The sequence below is a fragment of the Rhagoletis zephyria genome, unplaced genomic scaffold (genome assembly GCF_001687245.7).
Source record: "Rhagoletis zephyria isolate East Lansing unplaced genomic scaffold, Rhagoletis_zephyria_1.1 Rzeph_scaffold_01294, whole genome shotgun sequence".
NCBI lineage: Eukaryota > Metazoa > Arthropoda > Insecta > Diptera > Tephritidae > Rhagoletis > Rhagoletis zephyria.
Genome location: NW_016158378.1, coordinates 53452 through 73637, shown reverse-complemented (window position 1 = coordinate 73637; position 20186 = coordinate 53452). Strand labels below are relative to the sequence as shown.

The window sequence follows — 20186 nt, the reverse complement described above, 5'->3', positions numbered from 1 at the left end:
TTAGTAAGGTTAAGAAAAGAAAAATAAATAAAACTCAGGAAATATATTTATGATGCAATTGGTGTTCGATTACTTTTATGAACCATCTTGAAGTAGGGAAGGAACAGGACAGGACTGTTTCTACCGCTGTTGTTTTCTGTCTATTTTTCTTCCATGCCAGGTAGGAGGCATGCCTTTTTTTGTTTGTGACTGCGGGAGCGAGTTAGTGGCAAGAGCCAGACCCCTAGGCCGACGACCACCGCCCGGAACACGCAGTAACATAACAATCATTATCCCCCTCTCATCTTGAGCGACACGTTAACAAAAGAAAAATGTGGAGCGTCCAGTAGGGTATGAGGATGATGGTTCGAATGCGATTCACGGGCTTTGGTTTGATCGACGTTAGACCTTACATCGAAATCGTTCTACATGATCTTCATCAACCCCATCCTGACTCGTTCAGTTCGCCTTTAAGCGCATATGTATGTACAAATGTTCCGTCTTTCGTATTTAGTTTCAGTACGCATTACATAAGCTACGGTAGATGAAAGGCATTGGTAAATGATTTGGTTATGAATCTTTTTTTGTTTGCTTTGATCGATTTACTAGCAATGTACTGAGGATATAATATAACAAAACTATGGATATAATAAATTTAAACTTAATTAATTTATTCCAGCCGGGTACCCTGTAATAAGGCAGAATCAATGGAGTATGGAGGCCCGCCATATATTCATCGAAATTCTTGAGAAGGCGAATGCACTGAATGAGTTAACGTGTTGTGATTAAATCGGCGGAATAATTGCCAAGCACTCGGTGTTTAGCATCGATCAGTTCATATGAATTCGAACCAAGTTTCCGTGAAACATAGGCTCTAATTTTTGGTGGGGCTAGTTTTTGTGCATAGCCCTCTCCGGCCACAGACTGTTTAGGATTGGGAATGTACACTTCCGAGCCTATCTCGAAATGGCGTTCTCTTTTGCGGGTAAATGCCCGTTGTGCGGTTTGTTGATAATTTTCGAACTGTTTGTCTCGAATTTCATCAGCCAGAACTTTACGCTATTCCACATCCTGTGTATGGTATGGATTTACATCCAATAATAATTTATATTCGTTTCCATCTTTCACATATTCACGACCAGTGTGCAGAAAATATGGCGTGCAGCCCGTGGCTTAATGCACTGAAGTGTTAATATCATGAATAACACGAGAAAGATGGTTTTCCCAAAAGGAATGTTCAAGAAGATCAGCCATGTGAGCACGTAATCCAAGTTTAATGCTTTTGTTTGTCGCCTCTACCTGATTGGCTTGTGGATGGTACAAAGGCGTTTTCATGTGTTTGATGTTATAATCGGCGCAAAGCTTTGCGAAAGTTTGACTGATGAATTGAGTACCATTATCTGATATAATGAGTTCGGGGCAGCCATTCACCGTGAATATATGTCGAAGATAATTGACTACGGATATGGTGTTTGCATTTTTCATGGTCTGGGCCCAGACATATCGTGAGTAACAGTCGATTTTTTACTATTTTTAGACATGCGCAGCTTACCGACGAAGTTAATCGATAATTGCCTACCCGGTCGTTTTGGTTCTCTATATTCGCCGTGAGGTGTTTTGGTGCTCTCATTACTTGGTTTAATGCGGTGGCATAGTTCACATTGCCGAACGTACTGGTAAACGGACTCATACATGTTTGGCCAGTAATAGCGTTGTGAGATACGTCTGTAAGTTTTCCAAACACCCTGATGCGAATGTTGGTTGTGGTTTTCATCGAGAACTTTGGCTCTCTCAGAAGATGGTACACAAAGTGTCCACAGTATTTCCGCACTTTGATTGGAAAATTTCAATCGATGATATAGAAGGTTGTTCTCGATTTTATATCTATCTAATGGTTGTTTTGAGGCCATGGCATGCATTTTGTTGTACCATTTATCGCACGTGTTTGGGTCAATGTTGATCACGGATGTGATTGGGATACGATTAACGTGAAAATTACTCGGAAGGTCAATTGGATTTCTACGAACGATGTTGAGAAGAGCAAAAGAACGAGATAAGGCGTCAGGAAGTTCTAAATGTTTTCCTGGTTTATGAATAATTTTGAGATCGTATGGTGATAATCGGATCGCCCAACGGCATAAACGGCCAGTTGGTTCTTTGAGAGTTTGTAGCCAGCGCAAAGCTGCATGGTCCGTTAATATAACCAGTTCACAACCCTCAAAATATGGACGGAACTCTTCGACCGCTAAGAGAACGGCTAGGCATTCCCGTTCAGATGCTGTGTAATTTTGTTCGGCTTTCGAGAATTTCTTAGAAAAATACTGAACCACACGTTCATTCCCATCATGTTCTTGTACTAGAACAGCTCCCGCTGCGATAAGCGAGGCATCGGTATAAACCTTGAATGGTTTTGAATAATCGGCCATAGTCAGAACGGGAGTGGTAGTTAAACACTCTTTGAGTTTGAGAAAGGCTTGTTCAGCAGCGGTATTCCATTCAATGGGTCCTTTTCGGTTTCCTTTATACAATTCACAAAGGGGAGCTGTGATCTCCGAAAAATTTGGAATAAATTTACGGTACCAGCCTGCTGCACCAACGAACCGTCTGACTTCTTTTGCCGTTTTGGGCCGTGCAAATTCAACAATCGCTCGGATACGAGATGGATTCGCAGATAAACCCTGTTGAGACAAAACGTAGCCCACGAATTCCAATCGTTTACAACAAAAATTCGATTTGGATGTTGAGATGGTTAAGCCGGCCCCCGCCAGACGTTTTGCAACAATAGCCAATATCTTAACGTGTTCTTCAAACGTCGAAGTGCAAATTATGAAATCATCGACATATGCGAATGCATGTGGAACCAAATCACGGAAAATTTTATCAATGAGAATGGCTAATGTGGCGGGTGAATTTCTCAACCCCATCGTCATGCGACGAAAAGCATAAAGTCTGTTACCGAATGCAAAAGCGGTTTTCAGTTGACTCGATTTTGCCAAAGTAATTTGAAAGAATCGCTAAAATCGTGCTAAAATTTGGTTAGTATCCGTAATTGGATAGGTATTTGGAATGGTAATTTTATTCAATTCTCTTGCGTCCAAGCACACGCGATACGTTCCGTCTTCGTTCTTTACAGCCAGAATTGGTGACCGCCAAGGGCTTTCTTCGATGGTCATAATGATGTCACGACTACGCATTTTATCCAATTCGGCTTGAACTTGTTCAGCCACATATGGCGATACTGGATACTGGCGTTTCATGACGGGTTTTGCATCACCCGTATCAATTACGTGTTCGATCTGATTAGTGACGTTTAAAGGACCAGACTCAGGAGTTGGATTAAAAAGTCTGAGAACGGCGTCCAACATTTGTCTTTGATTTGGGGTGAGATTATGTGAAAGGCTGACGCTCGTTATTTTTGGGGTATCTAGTTCACCCTCGAAACCGAGTGTGGAAGCGTCAATTGGCTCCAGATCATTACTCATAGATGATACCTGAGCTTGTTTTTTCCCACTCCCTGGTGGCTGGTTACAAAAATTAATAAATTTATCCGCCGTAACCATTTCGACTTCAGCAGATGCAACTTCTTCAGTATCACCTTTGGCTGTATGTTTTAAAAATCGTTGAACTTTCTCTTGGTTCTGCACCAGTTCGAAAAAGAAGGCCTCAAGGAATGTCCGTCCCATAATTGGGTGTTTCAGTGAGATNGTCTCAGTGAGATAGGTACCACAAGAGTTGGCACCAGTCGGGTAAGACTACTGACCGTATATAATACATCCACTTTACCAATGGCCTTAAATGAAATCGAATTATCGGCAAGACCAATGGAGGTTTTGGTAGGTTGTAACTGCCCCCATCTGTACTTCTCATAAAATGTTTGTGAAATGACTGTGACTTCGGCTCCACCATCGAGTAAAACCGTATGAGAATGGTTGTTAACCATAACCGTGAGATAATCGCGACAATCGTTCGGAATGTTATATGTCAAACATATCTCTGAGATAAAGAAAACATCGCGGAGTCGTGGTTGGTTAACTTGATTGACTGCGTCTTGCTGGTTAGTAGGGACTGGAGCTGAAGTAGGTTTGGTAATTGGTAGTGTTCGTTCAGAACATTTAGTTGATGGTTCTTTGCCATCTCTTTGAATTTGATTAGATTCATTAAGAATCAGAGTAGAATTATTATTGGAATTCGGGACTGAAGATTTGTCGATGTGTCTGAGGGACTTCGGTAGAGTGCGGATCGTTAGAGACAGTGGATTTAGATAAAGTTGTGGACTCTGAGTACGATGGACCACTATTCCCAATCGGCTCCCTTACGCGTTTTTTTGAACACGGGCATTGATCAGACGTAACCCCCGGTCATGTACATTTATAGCAGATCACCCTATTCGGTTGGATTCGACACGAGACATTTTGCACATCGTACATTTTCGTCGCCCTCAACAGCAAGAAATGGGTCGACGATAGTTCCTACTTTCGTATCATTCCCCTTTGGATTTTTGTAATTTTTATAATCCTCGACTGGTTTCGAATACCTACGTTTCTGAGATGCTTTAATTGGTTTCTTTTGTTTGTTCACGTATGCACATTCCCTGTTATCGGAGTCGGATCCAGGAAACGAAGCGGTATATTCCGAATGTGAAGACTCATCCGGTGGATCATGTATTACCGAAATTTCCCGTGGCGCTGATCGCTGTCTATCCGAACGGGTTCTTTCCGGACGGGGTGTGGCAACAATGAACGAATGTGGTGCAATTCGCTGAGCGAACTCACGCAATTGCTCCAACGTGTGGACTTGTCGAGTGTGGACGAGTTCACGCAGATGATCGGATAAGGTACCAATGATGATATCGAGGTGGTCCCGTTCATCCAGACCACAGGAATTACCCTGCAATTGGAATGTCAAGTCATCGATATGTTTCAGCAGTGTTTGCGAACGTGGGTCGAATTTAATCTGTGCATATGTCATTATTACTTGTTCCCGAGTATGTTTGTTGAGGAAACGAGCTCGAAGTTTCATGCAAAAATCTTGATAATCTCTGAAGTTCCTCAATTCGGTGAAGTACCATTGTCGAGCGGCCCCCGTGAGTGTGGGCATCAAACGCGTAACCAATTCGTGGTCGGGTACTCCAATCTTATATCGAAATGAGCCAATAATAGCCAAATAATCTTCAACCGATAGAAATGTTTCGTTCACATGAACGCCATCGAATTGAGCACGTCCCATCCATGATGGTAAGCCTCTGAATTTCCTATCCATTGCATCCGCTTGGGCAGATTCGTCGAATATAGTGGCTTGATTTGGTCGTGATTGTGGTGGACCGGATAGCGAATAATTCGGATATAAATGAGATGGTTGATTAATTGGTTCTTGGATATGAGACCTTCTAACACCACGTAGGTATTGATCGTTTGAGTTTGTAAGGTTGCAGGACCACCCAAAGAACCATGCGGAGGATCCACCGAGGGTGGTATCCAGGTATGATTCCAGGTCGTTGGCATGGTTTGGTTCATATCACGAACGTCAGGAATTTGTGTCTGCAACTGAATCCGATCACGGATCATTTGCTGTTGCATCTGTGTTTGGGCTCTCAGCAACTCAGACACCATTACAGACAGTTGGTGTAATGAGGGTGTTGGTTCCATTCCGCCTGACACTGAATTGAGAACTGCTGGTTGAGATATTGAATTAACCGTACTGGTGGTCAGGGTTTACCGTGGTTCAGTTGCCTGAACCGAAGTCGGTATATTCTGGTTTGGAATCGAATCTGGTATGGTTAAGGGTAAATATTGTGATGGAACAGTATTTTGAGTTGAACTCATCGTTCCCCGTTCGTTCTCAAAACCATGGAAGGTCGAGTTCAAACTTAATTGGGGATCGCACGTCGGGATTCCCGTATTCGGTGAAGACATCCGAAGCTCACGAATCTTCGCCTGAAATTTTCCGATCAGATCTGCCTGGCGTGACGCCGACTCGGGTTTTAACTTCAACCGAGCGGTTCGATAACAAAAATGTATCATTTGATGAAGACGACCCTGAGGTTTTAACACCTCATTCGCCTTCAGTTCCCGATATGCTCTCTCACATATTTCCAACTCATTCATTTGGTGTATGGCATGGGATTTTATCAGCCATGGTTGGCCAACGTAAGCAGATATTTTACCATTGAGGGCGGCTATTTCGGTGTCGGTCCATTGAACCGGCGCTGGATATAGGTTATATATCTCCCCTTCGATCTGTCGCTGTTCGTCTGTCAAATAAGTTGCATCGAGAATGGGAAACAATTCCATGTTCAAAGACTCAAATACCAAGTTGTAAATTCCGATTATTAAAAAAATTCTGCCAACGGTAGACGTAAAGTCCGTACTATTAAAGTCTATGTTATAAGATGATGGTACTCGATTTAAAATCAGTACAGTATTTACTTCAGTTTATTATTTATTATTATTATTATTTTATTCTATGAGTATGTCGTTTTGAATATCCACTTTCAAAAATAATGCCGCATAAATCGATCACTATTTGAATATTGCTTTAAATCTAATTAGTTTAACAAAAAAGTCACGCTCAATTGGTTGTATATCTCATGTGATTTTCGGTCCAAAATTTTGTTTAATATTATACCGAACGTGGGCTGAGAATGGCGTTTAACGCACTAGCTCGAATATTTTTATGGACCAAGTTGTTTGCTCCCGGGATGCAGCGAAGGCCTTGAATACTTGGGAGTATTACCTGTATCTCCTTCGGTCCCTTCTGTCGCCAACAAGGTACGCAACAAAGATCAAGACTATCCACCCCCGAATTTACCGGAAGACCAAATCAGACTGAGAATATTCAACCAGTTTGAGAATGTTAAACGAGATTACTTTGATACGAGTTTCAAATTTTATTGGGAATTAATACCCAGTTACAAAAATAAAGAAAAAACAATAGTTTGGTTCAATTAATATTGACCGTGTTATCGGTTACGTTGCTTGAACTTATACCGAAAGACGAAAAGAAAAATGATCGGTTCAAAAATCTTGACCGTTGATGTGTGGTGTTACTTGATTAAAAAATTCAATTAACTTGCTTTTCAGAATTGGCGAACTGAACTGAACGAGAATGGTTATGACTGCTGATCAATGGTGTTCGCATCGCAGATCGATGATCAAAAGATAATTATTTGATTCAATCTCAATGATGATTTATAATAGCGAAATTTCTAAAAGAAAAAATTTATCAAAAATCTATTAAACTCCAATATGTTTGGTTCACCGACGTACAATTTTGTGACCAACAAAAAGAGAAAAACGACTAAAAGATTTTAATTTTTCCTCGAATCTAATCTTATGATGTATTAAATTGATTCGATGATGAAATTGCTATATTCCCTCAGCTGAGCACGCGGATATTTTATGCCGGGCTTAAGTGTGGTTATGTTCAACGAAAACTTATTCTTTTTCACTTTTAGTTGGGCGCCAATGATTTGCTTGACCTTGGTTTGTCGGTCCAAACAGGAATCTTTATTTACGGTTGATGGATAGCTCGTTTCCAATGGATGGTGGCAAGAAAGTGGCTGACTTACGTGTAATGATTTTGTATTACCGGCTTATGGTGACTTAATTGCGGTCAAATGAATAGTCCAGATTTGATGCTCACAACTTCTTTATTCTACGCAACAACATGGCTGGGGATTTGCCGGAAGGAATGTGACGGCACCTTTTGCCTCTATTAATTTCCACTGAGGGGTGAGTATCGACTCCCCGACTGTCGCTAGCTTTTAATACAAGCTTTTAATCCACTTTAATTACTTGGTTGTAATTCCGTTCTTGCGAGGGCTGATTAGTGTGGTTCGCTCCGTTTCCAATTCCAAAAAAAAAAAATATTTTTCTCGCCTCGTAGTATGCGACCACCGATTCTTTTATCGTATGTCAGTGTGGCGTTTTCATAGTGGCCATGTCAATTCGTGTCTATACCGATATGATGGTTCGTGTCTTGAATAACTATTGGTTACGTACATTCATCTGGCAATTCCCCCCATTTTGAAGTTTAGCTTTGACAGTTTTGTTATGTTTACATTTCTTATAATCGTTCTTATGTCTATTATTTGGGCAATAAAAAATAATAGATCAACCTACTTACCAAATTTTGTTGACATATCTCAATTTTTTCTCGAAGTTATCGTGTTCACGGACAGACGGACAGACGGACAGACGGACGGACGGACGGACGGACAGTCACCGCTTAATCGATTTATCTTTTCATTCTTATCATTTATGTTTATATATTTCTATATCTATCTCCATTCGTTTTGGCTGTTACAAACAACCGTTATGTGAACAAAATTATAATACCCTTGTGCACAAGTGCGCTCGGGTATAAAAATCGAAAACTGTATCCAAATGTATCTACCGGAAAGAGCGGACATTTTTACACAGTGCATCTATGGAAAACAAACTCGGCCCCATAACAAACTTATTAACATGTTGTCAGTATTTTCCCATCCTTAGACACGGATTTGGGAAACAAAGGCCGGTAGTTATAGTCAAAATTAAGTCGATGTCTAAAGTTAACTGCAGCTTTTTGCCTTAATTTTCAATGGGATATCTGTCAAAAAAGCTGCAACTAACTTTAGTGTCGACTTAATTTTGACTATAACTACAGGCCTTTGTTTCCCAGATCTGTTTCTAAGAATGGAAAAATACTGACTACAACTACGGGCCAAAGTTTCCGCATGTTCGATGTTTATTACTACGATTAGATTCCCACAAATAATACATGCAAAAAATGCTTCCTAGTCTCTCGAAATCATACTAATTTAAACTAATTTTGACCTGTTACATTTAGTTCAGTAAATTTTTATTTCCGGCTTTTAGAGTTACAATATTTATCAATCAAACTGTTGGATTGGGAGCCATCTATTACCTTGTTTATACCGACACATAAAGCGCTTTGATCAAGTTCGCTGTGATTCAAAATGGATGCATAAACCAACTTTCAATACGCTCAGAAATTCAAAAGTGCATTGGCTCGAAATTTTTTTCAAATCGGTTTTTAGTTTTTCACATCGGTTAGAAAACACGTATAAACACATCACTAATTTCACAAGAAGTGCTGATTTTCTTCATACAGCCCGTTTTAAATTTGAATTATTATTATAATAAATTTGAAATATTGCTCGCTTACATTTCGGTCAACCGCGAAAATTAATTATTAAAGAAATATTAAATAAAAACAGCAAATTTTGTTTAGTTTTAAATACGGTTTCAGAGAGTGCGGTATAAAGACAAAGGCATAAACGCTTGAAAGAAATATGTGTAGAGGCAAATCGGCTTTTTGTTAATGCGGTTCCTGCGTATGTATAAACAAGGTATATGAAATTAAAAAAATTCTCAAAATCTTGTATTTGTCTGTAAATTCCGCCTTCAAGAAAAATGTCTATTTGAATTCTCGCTTAACGACATATAACTGAAAATTTAGAAGTTATAAGTTATTTTTAGTGCAATGTCATGTTATAGTTGAAAATTATTCGTCGGCATGGTTGTCAATTTCCTTTGACTGCTAAGAGAAGGGTTGCTAGGGATGTAAAAGTTGATTTCTCGGTATTACAGTTAACTACTACAGGTCGGAAAACTTTTTAAAATTTGCAAACTACTTGGTGTTATTAAATGCACGTTTATGTAGCTAAAAATTTAATTTTTCAAAGCGACAAAATGAAAATTTCTTGCTTAAAGGATGAGCAGCAAACTCTTATAAATAAAAAAAATGTCCTTCAACTTACAATTACTTATGGGAAAATGTATCCAAATTTACACTGAGGGAAAAAAACGAAGTATGTATCAAAACGGCAACACTGCTGGCAGGTTGCCAGGTGGTCGCTTTTGCTACGAACACATAAAAAGTAAATGAACACAATGGACGAGGTAAGAATGAAACGTAACTACACTGAAAATAAAATCTGCGTAAATATAACGAAAACTTGCGTAAATCTTACGAAATTTTTCGTCATTTTGAGCCACGAATGTTTTCGTTGATTTTACAAAACCGTTTTCGTAAATACAACGAAAATATGAGGCATCAGATTTTGAGTACATTTTACGAATGTATTCGTACTATTTACTAAAGAATTTAGTACTATTTACTAAAGAATCTCGTACTATTTACTAAAAAAATTCGTACTATTTATTTATTTTTTTTACGAAAATTTTGTAAAAAGCACAGAAATAATTCGTGTATTTAAAGAAATTACTTTCGTAAAATCTGCGCTTGTTTCGTAGAATGTGCGATTTTGCTTTCATTCTCCACTCTGTAAAAACATATAACGAATTATAACACAATACATTTATTTTGTTTTTATCGTTAATTTTAGGCCTTTTTGTGTAACAAAACGTTTTGCAAAAACGATTAACATTATTGATTAAAATATAATGAAAGTGTTGTGCTATAATTTTAGTCATATTCTTTATAGTGTTAATAATAAAAGCAATCATACGTTCTACGGAAGAAGAAGAATTTTCTGACTACACTGTAGTTTAGAATTAATAAAAAAGGTTATTTTAGCTATAATAAAACTTAAGTCTTTTATTTATATGCATTCGCATAGGTCCTATACTTACTACATATTTATACCTTTCATGAGCATGAAATGGTATTATAACTTTGGTCCGATGTTCATAAGTACCAGAATAAGAAGAGATAGACCCATTAAAATGCATACTTAAATGATCAGAACGTCGAACTGAGTCGATTTAGCCATGTCCGTCTGTCCGTCTGTCTGTCTGTCTGTCTGTCTGTCCGTCCGTCCGTTTGTATGCAACCTAGTCTCTCAGTTTTCGAGATATCCGGATGAAATTTGGTAGGTGGGTGTATTTTTATAGTGTATTAATCATTTGTCAGAACCAGAAGAATCGGACTACTAACATAACTATAACTATAGCATATAACATATAGCTCCCGTACAACTGATTGTTCAGATATGAGATTTTTCGTTATAACTTCTCCATTTATGCAGCTAAGAACATGAAATTTTGCAATACTTCCACCCATTATCAACAGAGAACTTAGAGTGAAAATGGCGAAGATCGGGTCGCTATAACCTATAGCCTCCATACCACTGATTGTTCAGATATGCAATTTTTTGCCATAACTTCTCCATTTATGCAGCTAGGAACATAAAAATTCTCACCGTTTTCACTCATTATTAACAGAATATGTACAGTGAAAATAACAAAGATCGGGTCAATATAACATATATCTCCCATTCAACTGATTGTTCAGTTATGAGAATTTTCGTTATGACTCCTCGATTTATGCAGCTAGGAACATGAAATTTTGCAATACTTCCAACGATTATCAACAGAATTCTTACAGTGAAAACAACAAAGATTGGGTCACTTTTATATATAGCTCCCATACAACTGGTTGTTCAGATATGAGATTCTTTGTTATAACTTCTAAATATATACAGCTAGAAACATGATATTTCGCACTATTTTCACTCATTATCAACAGATAGTTTACAGTAAAATTAACAAAGATCGGGTCACTGTAACTTATATATTGCCTCCATATAACTGATTGTTCAGACATGGGGTTTTAATGTAAAACTAATTTATTTGGACAGCTAANATTTATTTGGACAGCTAAAACCGATAAATTTCGTGAGCTATTGTATAAATAATAATACAAAGTCTACTGAGAAAATTTTCAAAATCTATGCTGTATAAGCCTTATCTCGTATACCAGTGATTGTTCCTATACCAGTTTTTGCGATATATCTCCTTTATGTAGGAAGCTAAACCCATTAAATTGTGTTACCGGTTTACATACCGATCACACAGCAGTGAAAATCACTTTGATTGGTGCTATATAAGGTATATTTTCCATACCTCTGATTGTTTAGATAAGATTTTTATATATGTAACTCATCTATCTATGTGTGCTGTGAATATATAAATTTTTTCAAATGCAGTAATCTGTTAAAGTAAAGTTTTCAGATGTTCATGAAAGGTATGAAGCCTTCGGCATAGCCGAAGACAGCGCTGCTCTTACTCGTTTTTTGTTGACTTTTTTCAATATTTTAAATTAAATTTTAGTTGTATAGATTTTGTTAGACAATGAGCTATACTTTTATAAAAAAAAATTATAATTAAAATTAATTTGGAAAAACTATAATAAATAGCCCAAACCGGGTGACAGCAGCATTTTACTTTTAAACATGTGAAATATAATTCAAGAAATTATTTGTGTATAATTTAAGTTAAACTCTAAGCGAAACTTAGTTGAACTTAGTGGGACTTTCTAACAAAAGTGGCCAAGGCTTTATAGGCTAGCTGAAGAGATCTCAATGATAAGTTACAATAAATTAAGCCTACACTCACTGGAGCTGTGCAATGAATTGAACAACAAAACACACTGCAGTAGACAAAAAAATTGGTTTTGTTTGGTTGCGGGAAAAGGGAGGTAATGTGTTGACGGAAATGGTGAAAAGTACAATTAAGCTCCAAAAGTTACACTTTTCGTCATTAATTTGGTACAATTTAAAAAGCTTAAATATCAACAATGGTGAAAATCCTACTTATCCATCTGCTTGTTGTAATAGAAAGTTTTATACGGGATCTTTAAATATCGGCCTTCCATCCTTGACCTGCCTGTGCATCGATCTACATATCTACAATTAAGGTGAAGGGATATATTTGCCCAGACTTCCTGGTCTTGGAGTTTTACCCTGAAATTTCCTGCGAGGTACTATGAGTGTAGTTATGTATGTATCTACAATCGTTTAAATAATTATTTTTATTTGTCAATGTTATTGTGGATTGTTAACATTTTATTTTTAATATTTTTATTGAGCTTTGTACCACGATTGTTTATTGTTGCTTTTTCAATTTTTCCTAATAAACAATCATGGTACAAAGCTCAATAAAAATATTAAAAATTATTTTTATTATTTAGCATAAACTAAGTCCAATGCCCATCTCGAAGAAACCGTTCTAGTGTTGTTGTCACACTAAACGATTGTTATCTAAAAAAATGTTGCACCACTTAGTTGATTGACTTGTTTCAAAAAGTTGAAAGTGCTGTTCTACTAGTAGTATCTACTAAAGGCGAATCGAATTTCAGAAATGCGCTTTAGATGCTAATTAGATATGGGTGGCCAAATTGGTTCAACTACTTTAGGATAACTTATGCAAACTTAAACATAAAAAAAAATTCTAGTGAAGAATTTGATGGGGAATGCATTCCTTGTTCTAGCTGGCAGCACTAGACTTTTGCGCCAGTTATGGAAATATAAGTTTTTTATTAAACAAGTTAAATTTTTTAAGACGTCGCACAGTGACGCCTAAGTGGGCAAAAATCGAAAAACTCGTTGCCGCCAATGTGAACGTGTTTGGTATTTTTGTAAAGGTAATATATCCACTAAAAAGAATCAAACAGAAATTTTCCTATAAAGTAATCTATATGTCACCAGGAAGCCACTAAATTCGACAAATTTTATACTAAGAATTTTAATAAGAGCATAGCCATGCGTAAGCTCTTCACGGAGAAAAATGTCCAAAATATATTCTTTGAAGCAAAATGTTGGTTTGAAGTTCTTTGTTTCCATATAGATAGTAGAGAACTACAGGCATAAAATTTTTGGAATAAAATTGAACACAGGATGTCCCTGCGGTGTTCTAGAATTTTTTTTTTTTTTTATAAAAATTTAAAAAAATGGTAAATTTTAATGGAATAAATAAAAAATATTTGTAAAAATATGTTATTTTTTATTATTTTATTAAGTAGTACAGGTTTTTAGCTTTCGAAAGAAGAAGTAAAAACCCGGTCATTTTGTGCACTTTTTGAAGTAACGCGTTTTTTGCTAATGCATAAAATGATTTTTTTCAGTGCCACAACATCTGTACGATTGGTTCTGTTTTAAAAAATGAAGTGTCAGATTAAAAAGCTTGACCTGTAAACAACAGAGGTTTATTTTTTTTTAAGAGTTGCCACCTCTTATAAAATTTAATTCAAATTGTTTAAAAGTTAAATGAATTATTAAGAGATTGATATCAGTGGAAATGTGTAGAAGGTTGCCACCTGTTAAAAAAATCAAATTCCATTGGAATTAAAGGAATGATTTTGTTAAAAAAGATGAGTATCACCATATTGGAGTCAGCCGAAAGCGGTTTAAGAAGGTTTTAGCTTGCATATGTTACGAAGAGGGTTGCCACTTGTTTGTAAAGTTAAACTTAATTAAACTAAAATAATAGTTGTGTCAAACGAAATGTTTACTACATCGTATTTGTTATTAATAACAATAACCGATTGGAGCTTACACATATATGTTAGTGCTTAGTTGAGCTTCTCCTCCAAATTGTGGCGTGCGCCTTGATGTTGCCACACAAAGGGGAGGGACCCACAGTTTTACGCCGACTCCGAACGGCGATTGTATTTTTATGAGAAGCTGTTTCTCATGGCAGACTCGGAGGTTTGTCATTGCCTGCCGAGGGGTGACCGTGTTAAGAAAAAACCTTATTTCTTTGTTTTTGCGATGTTGATTTGACTAGGGCTTGAACGCAGGCGCTGCGGAGTGTAAGCGAGCACTGCGGCCGCCAATGGAATGTTTTTACTCTTCACTTATTTCTTGCTTAATATGTCCAATTTTTTCTTTTGTCTGATATTGATATACATATTTCAGTTGCCTTAATCCCTTAATTAAAGTGAATTTTATTTTTAAACATGTGGCAACTCTTCTACATTTAGTTTAGAAGTAAATGAGTTTTAAACCCATATCGATTGATAGCCATATTGTAATATCTAATTCATTCCTCAGTCCTCAATTTTACTAAAAAGCGAATTTTCATTTAAATCAATCCATAATTCCATTTTTGCCCACATTTTATATGGAAGGGAAGCACTGTGCGTCGGTCTCATTAGTTTTCACTATTTGTACAACTGATGTTAAGTTTACTTTTTATTTTATTTTTTCCTAGTACATAAATTAAGTAACAAAAAACAAATTTAATTATAAAAAATTATGTAATCGATAAGTTTTACTTACAAATATAGGTAATAAGTAACAGGTAAACAAATTTCTTGTGGTGCGACAAATACGCTGACGTCATGGCAAAAAAAAGCTTTAAGAAGGTTTAAATAATAGAATGCAAATTAAAATAGAAAACAAGTGGCGACAACCATGGCGGCTATGACTTATCTTCACTTTTTCTTTCTCATATCTCCTAATTCATCTCTATTTTATTTTTTCGTATACATAGCCACCGTTGCTGCCGTATATTGTGCCAGATTGTTGGTGTCTGCCTTCCGCTGAAGAGGCTTGAGAACTTGTGCCAGTATGAACAACAGCCGCTGGAACAGATGAGTGCTGCTGTGGCGCTGGAGTTTCGTTTTGGAACGATTGTATTTGGCCATTACTCCCCGACTGATAGCCTGAAGAGGTTTGCACCACAGTTTGACTCAAATCAGCTGAATCTAAATGGCTGCTGTGTTGAATTGGGGCGGAAACGGTATCAGGAACTTCATAATTTTGACGCGCTGAAGTTGGTGGCAAATACGCTTGGCTAACTGAGTGGCTTTGTGGAACTGGCGCAGAATAAGACTGTGGAGCATATTTCAGGCTGACTGGAGTTGGGCCTGGCGCAGGTGCTGAATATGATTGTTGGCTAATAGGAGCCGGAGCCGAAACCGAATGAGACTGATGGTTAATTGGAGTTTGCGGTGATTGAGCTGGAGGTAGATATTGCTGGCTAATTGGAGATTGCGCCGGTGCAGGAGCTGAATATGATTTCTGATTAATAGGAGCTGGCGCTAGAGCCGAAAAAGACTGATGACCAACTGGAGCTTGCACAGACTCAGCATTGGATTTGTTTACTGGAGCTGGAGGTAGATATTGCTGGCTAACTGGAGATTGCGCTGGTGCAGGAGCCGTATATGATTGTTGGCTGATAGGAGCTGGGGCTGGAGCTGAATTAGGCTGATGACCAACTGGAGCTGGCACACGCTTAGCATTGGATTTGTTTACTGGATCTGGAGGTAGATACTGGTGGCTAATTGGAGCTGGAGTTTCAGCAGGTTCAGAATATGATTTCTGACTAATAGGAGCTGTAGCTGGAGCCGAATACGACTCATGATCAACAGGAGTTTGNTGCTGGAGCTGAATTAGGCTGATGACCAACTGGAGCTGGCACAGACTCAGCATTGGATTTGTTTACTGGAGCTGGAGGTAGATATTGCTGGCTAACTGGAGATTGCGCTGGTGCAGGAGCCGTATATGATTGTTGGCTGATAGGAGCTGTAGCTGGAGCCGAATACGACTCATGATCAACAGGAGTTTGCAAAGACTGAGCGCTGAATGTTTGAACTGAAGCTGGAGGTAGATACTGCTGGCTGACTGGAGTTGGAGCATCAGTAGGTGCAGAATATGACTGCTGAGTAATTGGTGCTGCAGCTGGAGGCGAATAAGTTTGTTTTTGTGGAGCTGGTGGCAAATATTCTTGGCTGACTGGAGCTGGTGCATCTGCAGTGTGAGAATCCTGGATCGAGATTTGAACTGGACCCGATTGATGAGGAGCTGCAGACGCTGAGTTTTCTTTTCCTAGAGGTGCTTGGTGTTGTTGGTTAACAACAGTTGGAGGCAAGTACTGTTGAACTACTGGCGCTGGTGCTGGTTCAGGAGCTGGCGCACCGTGGGTCTGTTGTACAGGCGATGATACTTCGTTAGATTGATACTCTGAGTGCGATTGTTGCTGAGGCAAAAACGGCGCTTGATCTGCGACATGCTGTGTAACTGGCGCGCTTTCTCGCTGATTTTGCGACGAATTTTGTACAGTTGTTTGGGTTAGGACCTTGCCACCTGATTGGCTACTTTTTTGTTCATGCTCGGAATGATTTTCGACTACCTCCTGAGCGATTGAGTAAGTTTGTGTTGGGGGTGCAGGTGCTGCTGCAGGTGGAAGATAGCCACTTGAAACCTGAGGTGCGTCAACAAAGCTCTGCTGAGCTGGGACTGAATATGACTGCTGAACGGGCGCGCTAAAAACCTGAGATATAGGAGCCGGAGCTTGAGCAGTGTTGTGAACTGGAGTAGGGGCTGGGGCGGAGTACGTCTGCGGAGCAGGCGCCGAAGAAGGTGGTAGATAAGCATTGGAAATGTATGGTTGCAGGGCTGGTACTGGCGCCACATAAGTTTGTCGAGGTGCTGGTTGGGGCTGTGCAGCGGCCGGTGCTGGTGCAGAATACTCCTCTTCGGCTAACACAGCCGGAGCTTGGAAGGCTTGAGGAGAAGGCGCCGAAACGGGTGGAAGATATTCACTGGATAGCTGTGGCTGTGGGGCTGGCGCTGGCTCTGGTTCTGGCGCCGTATAAGTTTGCTGAGCAATGACAGAATAGGATGGCCCAGCTGAAGGTGGAACAGAGTAATTCTGCTCGATCGGAATAGCCGCAGCCGAAAAACTCTGTGCAGCTAATGCTGAAGCTGGAGGAAGATATTGATTGGATATCGTTGGTGGAGCTGAATAAGATTGCTGAGGCTGGGCCGAGTAGGTTCGTGCTGAAGCTGGAACGGCATAACTCAGTGGTGCAGGAGCGCCACCTGGAGCACCGTACTTAAAAGAGCCATCATTGTGTTCTTCCGCCGACGGAGGAATAGACAAAACAGGCTGTTCGGGCGCTGCGTTACCCAAAGAAAAACTAACGATGGGAATCGATCGGGTTATCTCAATGCCACTGGACAGAAAACTCTTCTGTGGATGTTGGTACTGCTGTTCATGCTGCTGCGCTGGCGACTGGTAGGACACGATTGCATTTTCACCGGAATAGCTGTGCGCGCTGGGCGGCAAATATTGATTACTGGATAAATGGCTGACATCGGCGTTAACTAATTGGCTTGCCAACAGCGTCGCAATGGAGAGTATGGCGTACAATTCCTACGGTAAAAAAAAAATGTTATTTCATTATAAGGGCATTCAATGGTGAAAAATTTATAATGAATTAGTAACATGTTTGCAAACGACAGAAATAAAAATACCTCTTTAAAGCTATATTTTTTAATTAGACTAACCCCGTCTTCTAACAGAGTTACAAAACTTAGCTCATCACTAGACTGCGGATTTGTATGCAAAATACGGAGCCTAAATATATGTACCACTCAACTATAAGCAAATCGTATAAATTTGTATACATTTTGTTTATAGAAATTTATACACTAGTACTTATTTTTAATAATAAAAATCCGCAGTCTACTTATCACTGTTGTGATTTCTGGTGCGCCGCGAAATGTGTAACAAAAACCAACAAAATTGTCTAAAACTTAAAAATGTGTGTTGTAGAGGCATATGTATCTGTTGCGGCGGCAAACTTTGAGGCGCAGTAGAAATCGCAGCAGTGATGAGCTACGGTTTGTGACTGTTAGAATATGGATGTGAATTTTAAGAAAATGGTGATGATTTTTCGATTTTTAGATATATTTAAAAATGCATCTTCCAATTCTACTCACCATTTTTACTGAGCTGCCACTGCGTGGTTAACCCGTCGATTGAAATTTCTCAACTAACACCTCAACTTTGCGCCTCTTGGCCATTTATAGACATAACATCCCTTCATCGTCAGAGCTGTAGACCATCGAGTTATCGTTAAGCAATGTAAATAAATGAATATGCGTATGGGTAAAACAAATTTAGTGCCAAGCTTGCGAACTCTCTCATACTTGTTGCTAGTTTGTGGCATCTGCCTTGCAATATCAATGGCAAATATCAGCATTGGTTACACCAATAACAAGAAACGCATTTCGCTAAAGTTTCACACGATTTGCATTTGCATTTTAGTTTAGCTTAATCGGTTGATTAACAAGCTGCCAAGCGAACGCGGCTTCAAATGCAAAAACGTCAACTTCTCAGCAATAAACTTACGCAACGAATACGGTAGCCTACGCTGCCCAAATCTAAACTGGCCCAAGCCAAAAAGCGATCAAACGCTGAGCTCTCAGCGAGTGTCGTTCATTTGCTCCCTAACGGCGATGTCAGCTCAATTCCATGCCCTCCAAATGGCAAAGCTGTGCAACGTATAAAAGGCAACAAAATTTACATTGACCATTATTACTATTTACTATTTGTTGTTCCCCAACAAACACTGGAACAAAAATTTTCAAACGTTTGAGAAAATCGTATTTCTCAATTTGATTTTTAGCATTGTTTAACATTTGAAACTAGACATTTTCTCAAACATTGTTTATCAATTTAGAAGCGAGAAACATTTGAGAAAAAATTTATTACCATTCCGTTCTGTTCCATCGGTGTAGGCATGGCACAGATGTCGTAGTCCATCGGTAGTCCGCTACATCAGTCGCAAAATGGCTCTTCGACGACGCGGTCGCTGTTATTCGCAATTTTTCTAATTTCTAGAAAAACTGTGCAACTAATTTTTTTACATCAACCGTATTTTTCTGCGTTAAACTAACTGAATAAATAAGCTATTAAATAAAGTGTTGAACTGCGTAAATAAAAATTCCTTTCCTATGAAAAATATATTTCTCTTACATGTATCATTGGACACTATACCAATATTTCAATGAGAGTAACTGGATTTCATTTCGTTCCGCTCCACTCACGTTTGAGAAAAAGTTGAGAACTCAACATTTCCCAATTTGAAAAGAAAGGAAAATTCCATATTAAAAAAGTACCTTTTAGTTTGAGAACGCTATCAACGGTTATTTGAGATGCATTTGAGAACTAACGCTTGAGATGTGAGAAAAGGACTGATTCTCAAATGCATCTCAAATTTAGATATAACAAAAATGTTTACTGGGTCGTGTTGTTGTCAGTTGATCTGTTTGTTTAAAAGTTGTATCACTTTATTAATGAATTTGTCGTTGTCCGTCGCTTCCTCTTACTTCACTGCATATGATTATTATTATTATTATTTTAAATTTGTTTAATGTTTGTTTAGTGAAAGGAAGGTGCTATCTTAAATTGCACGAATATTAACTGACTCATATAAACACACTTAATCACTTTTACACAAAATGCCATTTAAGTCATAAACCCAAAAACAAACTCTAGCACGCCAGTTGTCGTTTCCACCGCCATATTCAGGGTGATTCAACAATACCGCAGATTTTCTTTAATAAATAAAGCCAGCGATCGGAAATTAACGTTAAATCCCAGGATTTTCATCGAATAATCGTAACTTTTAGATTTTTATTGTTTCTATAAAGAATTTGGATTTTTATA

The 20186-nt window shown here is 38.5% G+C and overlaps 1 protein-coding gene across 1 annotated transcript; it reads right to left on the bottom strand.

The window, feature by feature from the left end:
* Positions 1-15193: 15193 nt before the first annotated feature.
* LOC108363519 (extensin) lies at positions 15194-19280 on the bottom strand. Its single transcript, XM_017616903.1, has 3 exons — positions 19230-19280; positions 16133-17885; positions 15194-16062 (listed from the first exon to the last, which is right to left on the bottom strand). Exons 1-3 carry the CDS (start codon positions 19278-19280, stop codon positions 15194-15196), a joined length of 2673 nt encoding a protein of 890 aa, XP_017472392.1.
* Between the last annotated feature and the right edge of the window lie 906 nt (positions 19281-20186).

Bases quoted from the DNA above. Each gene is read 5' to 3' on its own strand.
- LOC108363519 (XM_017616903.1), bottom strand. From the start codon at position 19,280: ATGGACTACGACATCTGTGCCATGCCTACACCGATGGAACAGAACGGA. The intron at 17,886-19,229 runs GTAATAAATTTT...TTTTTACCGTAG, and splicing joins CGATGGAACAGAACGGAATG to GAATTGTACGCCATACTCTC. The intron at 16,063-16,132 runs GTCATCAGCCTA...CTCCAGCTACAG, and splicing joins GTCTGTGCCAGCTCCAGTTG to CTCCTATTAGTCAGAAATCA.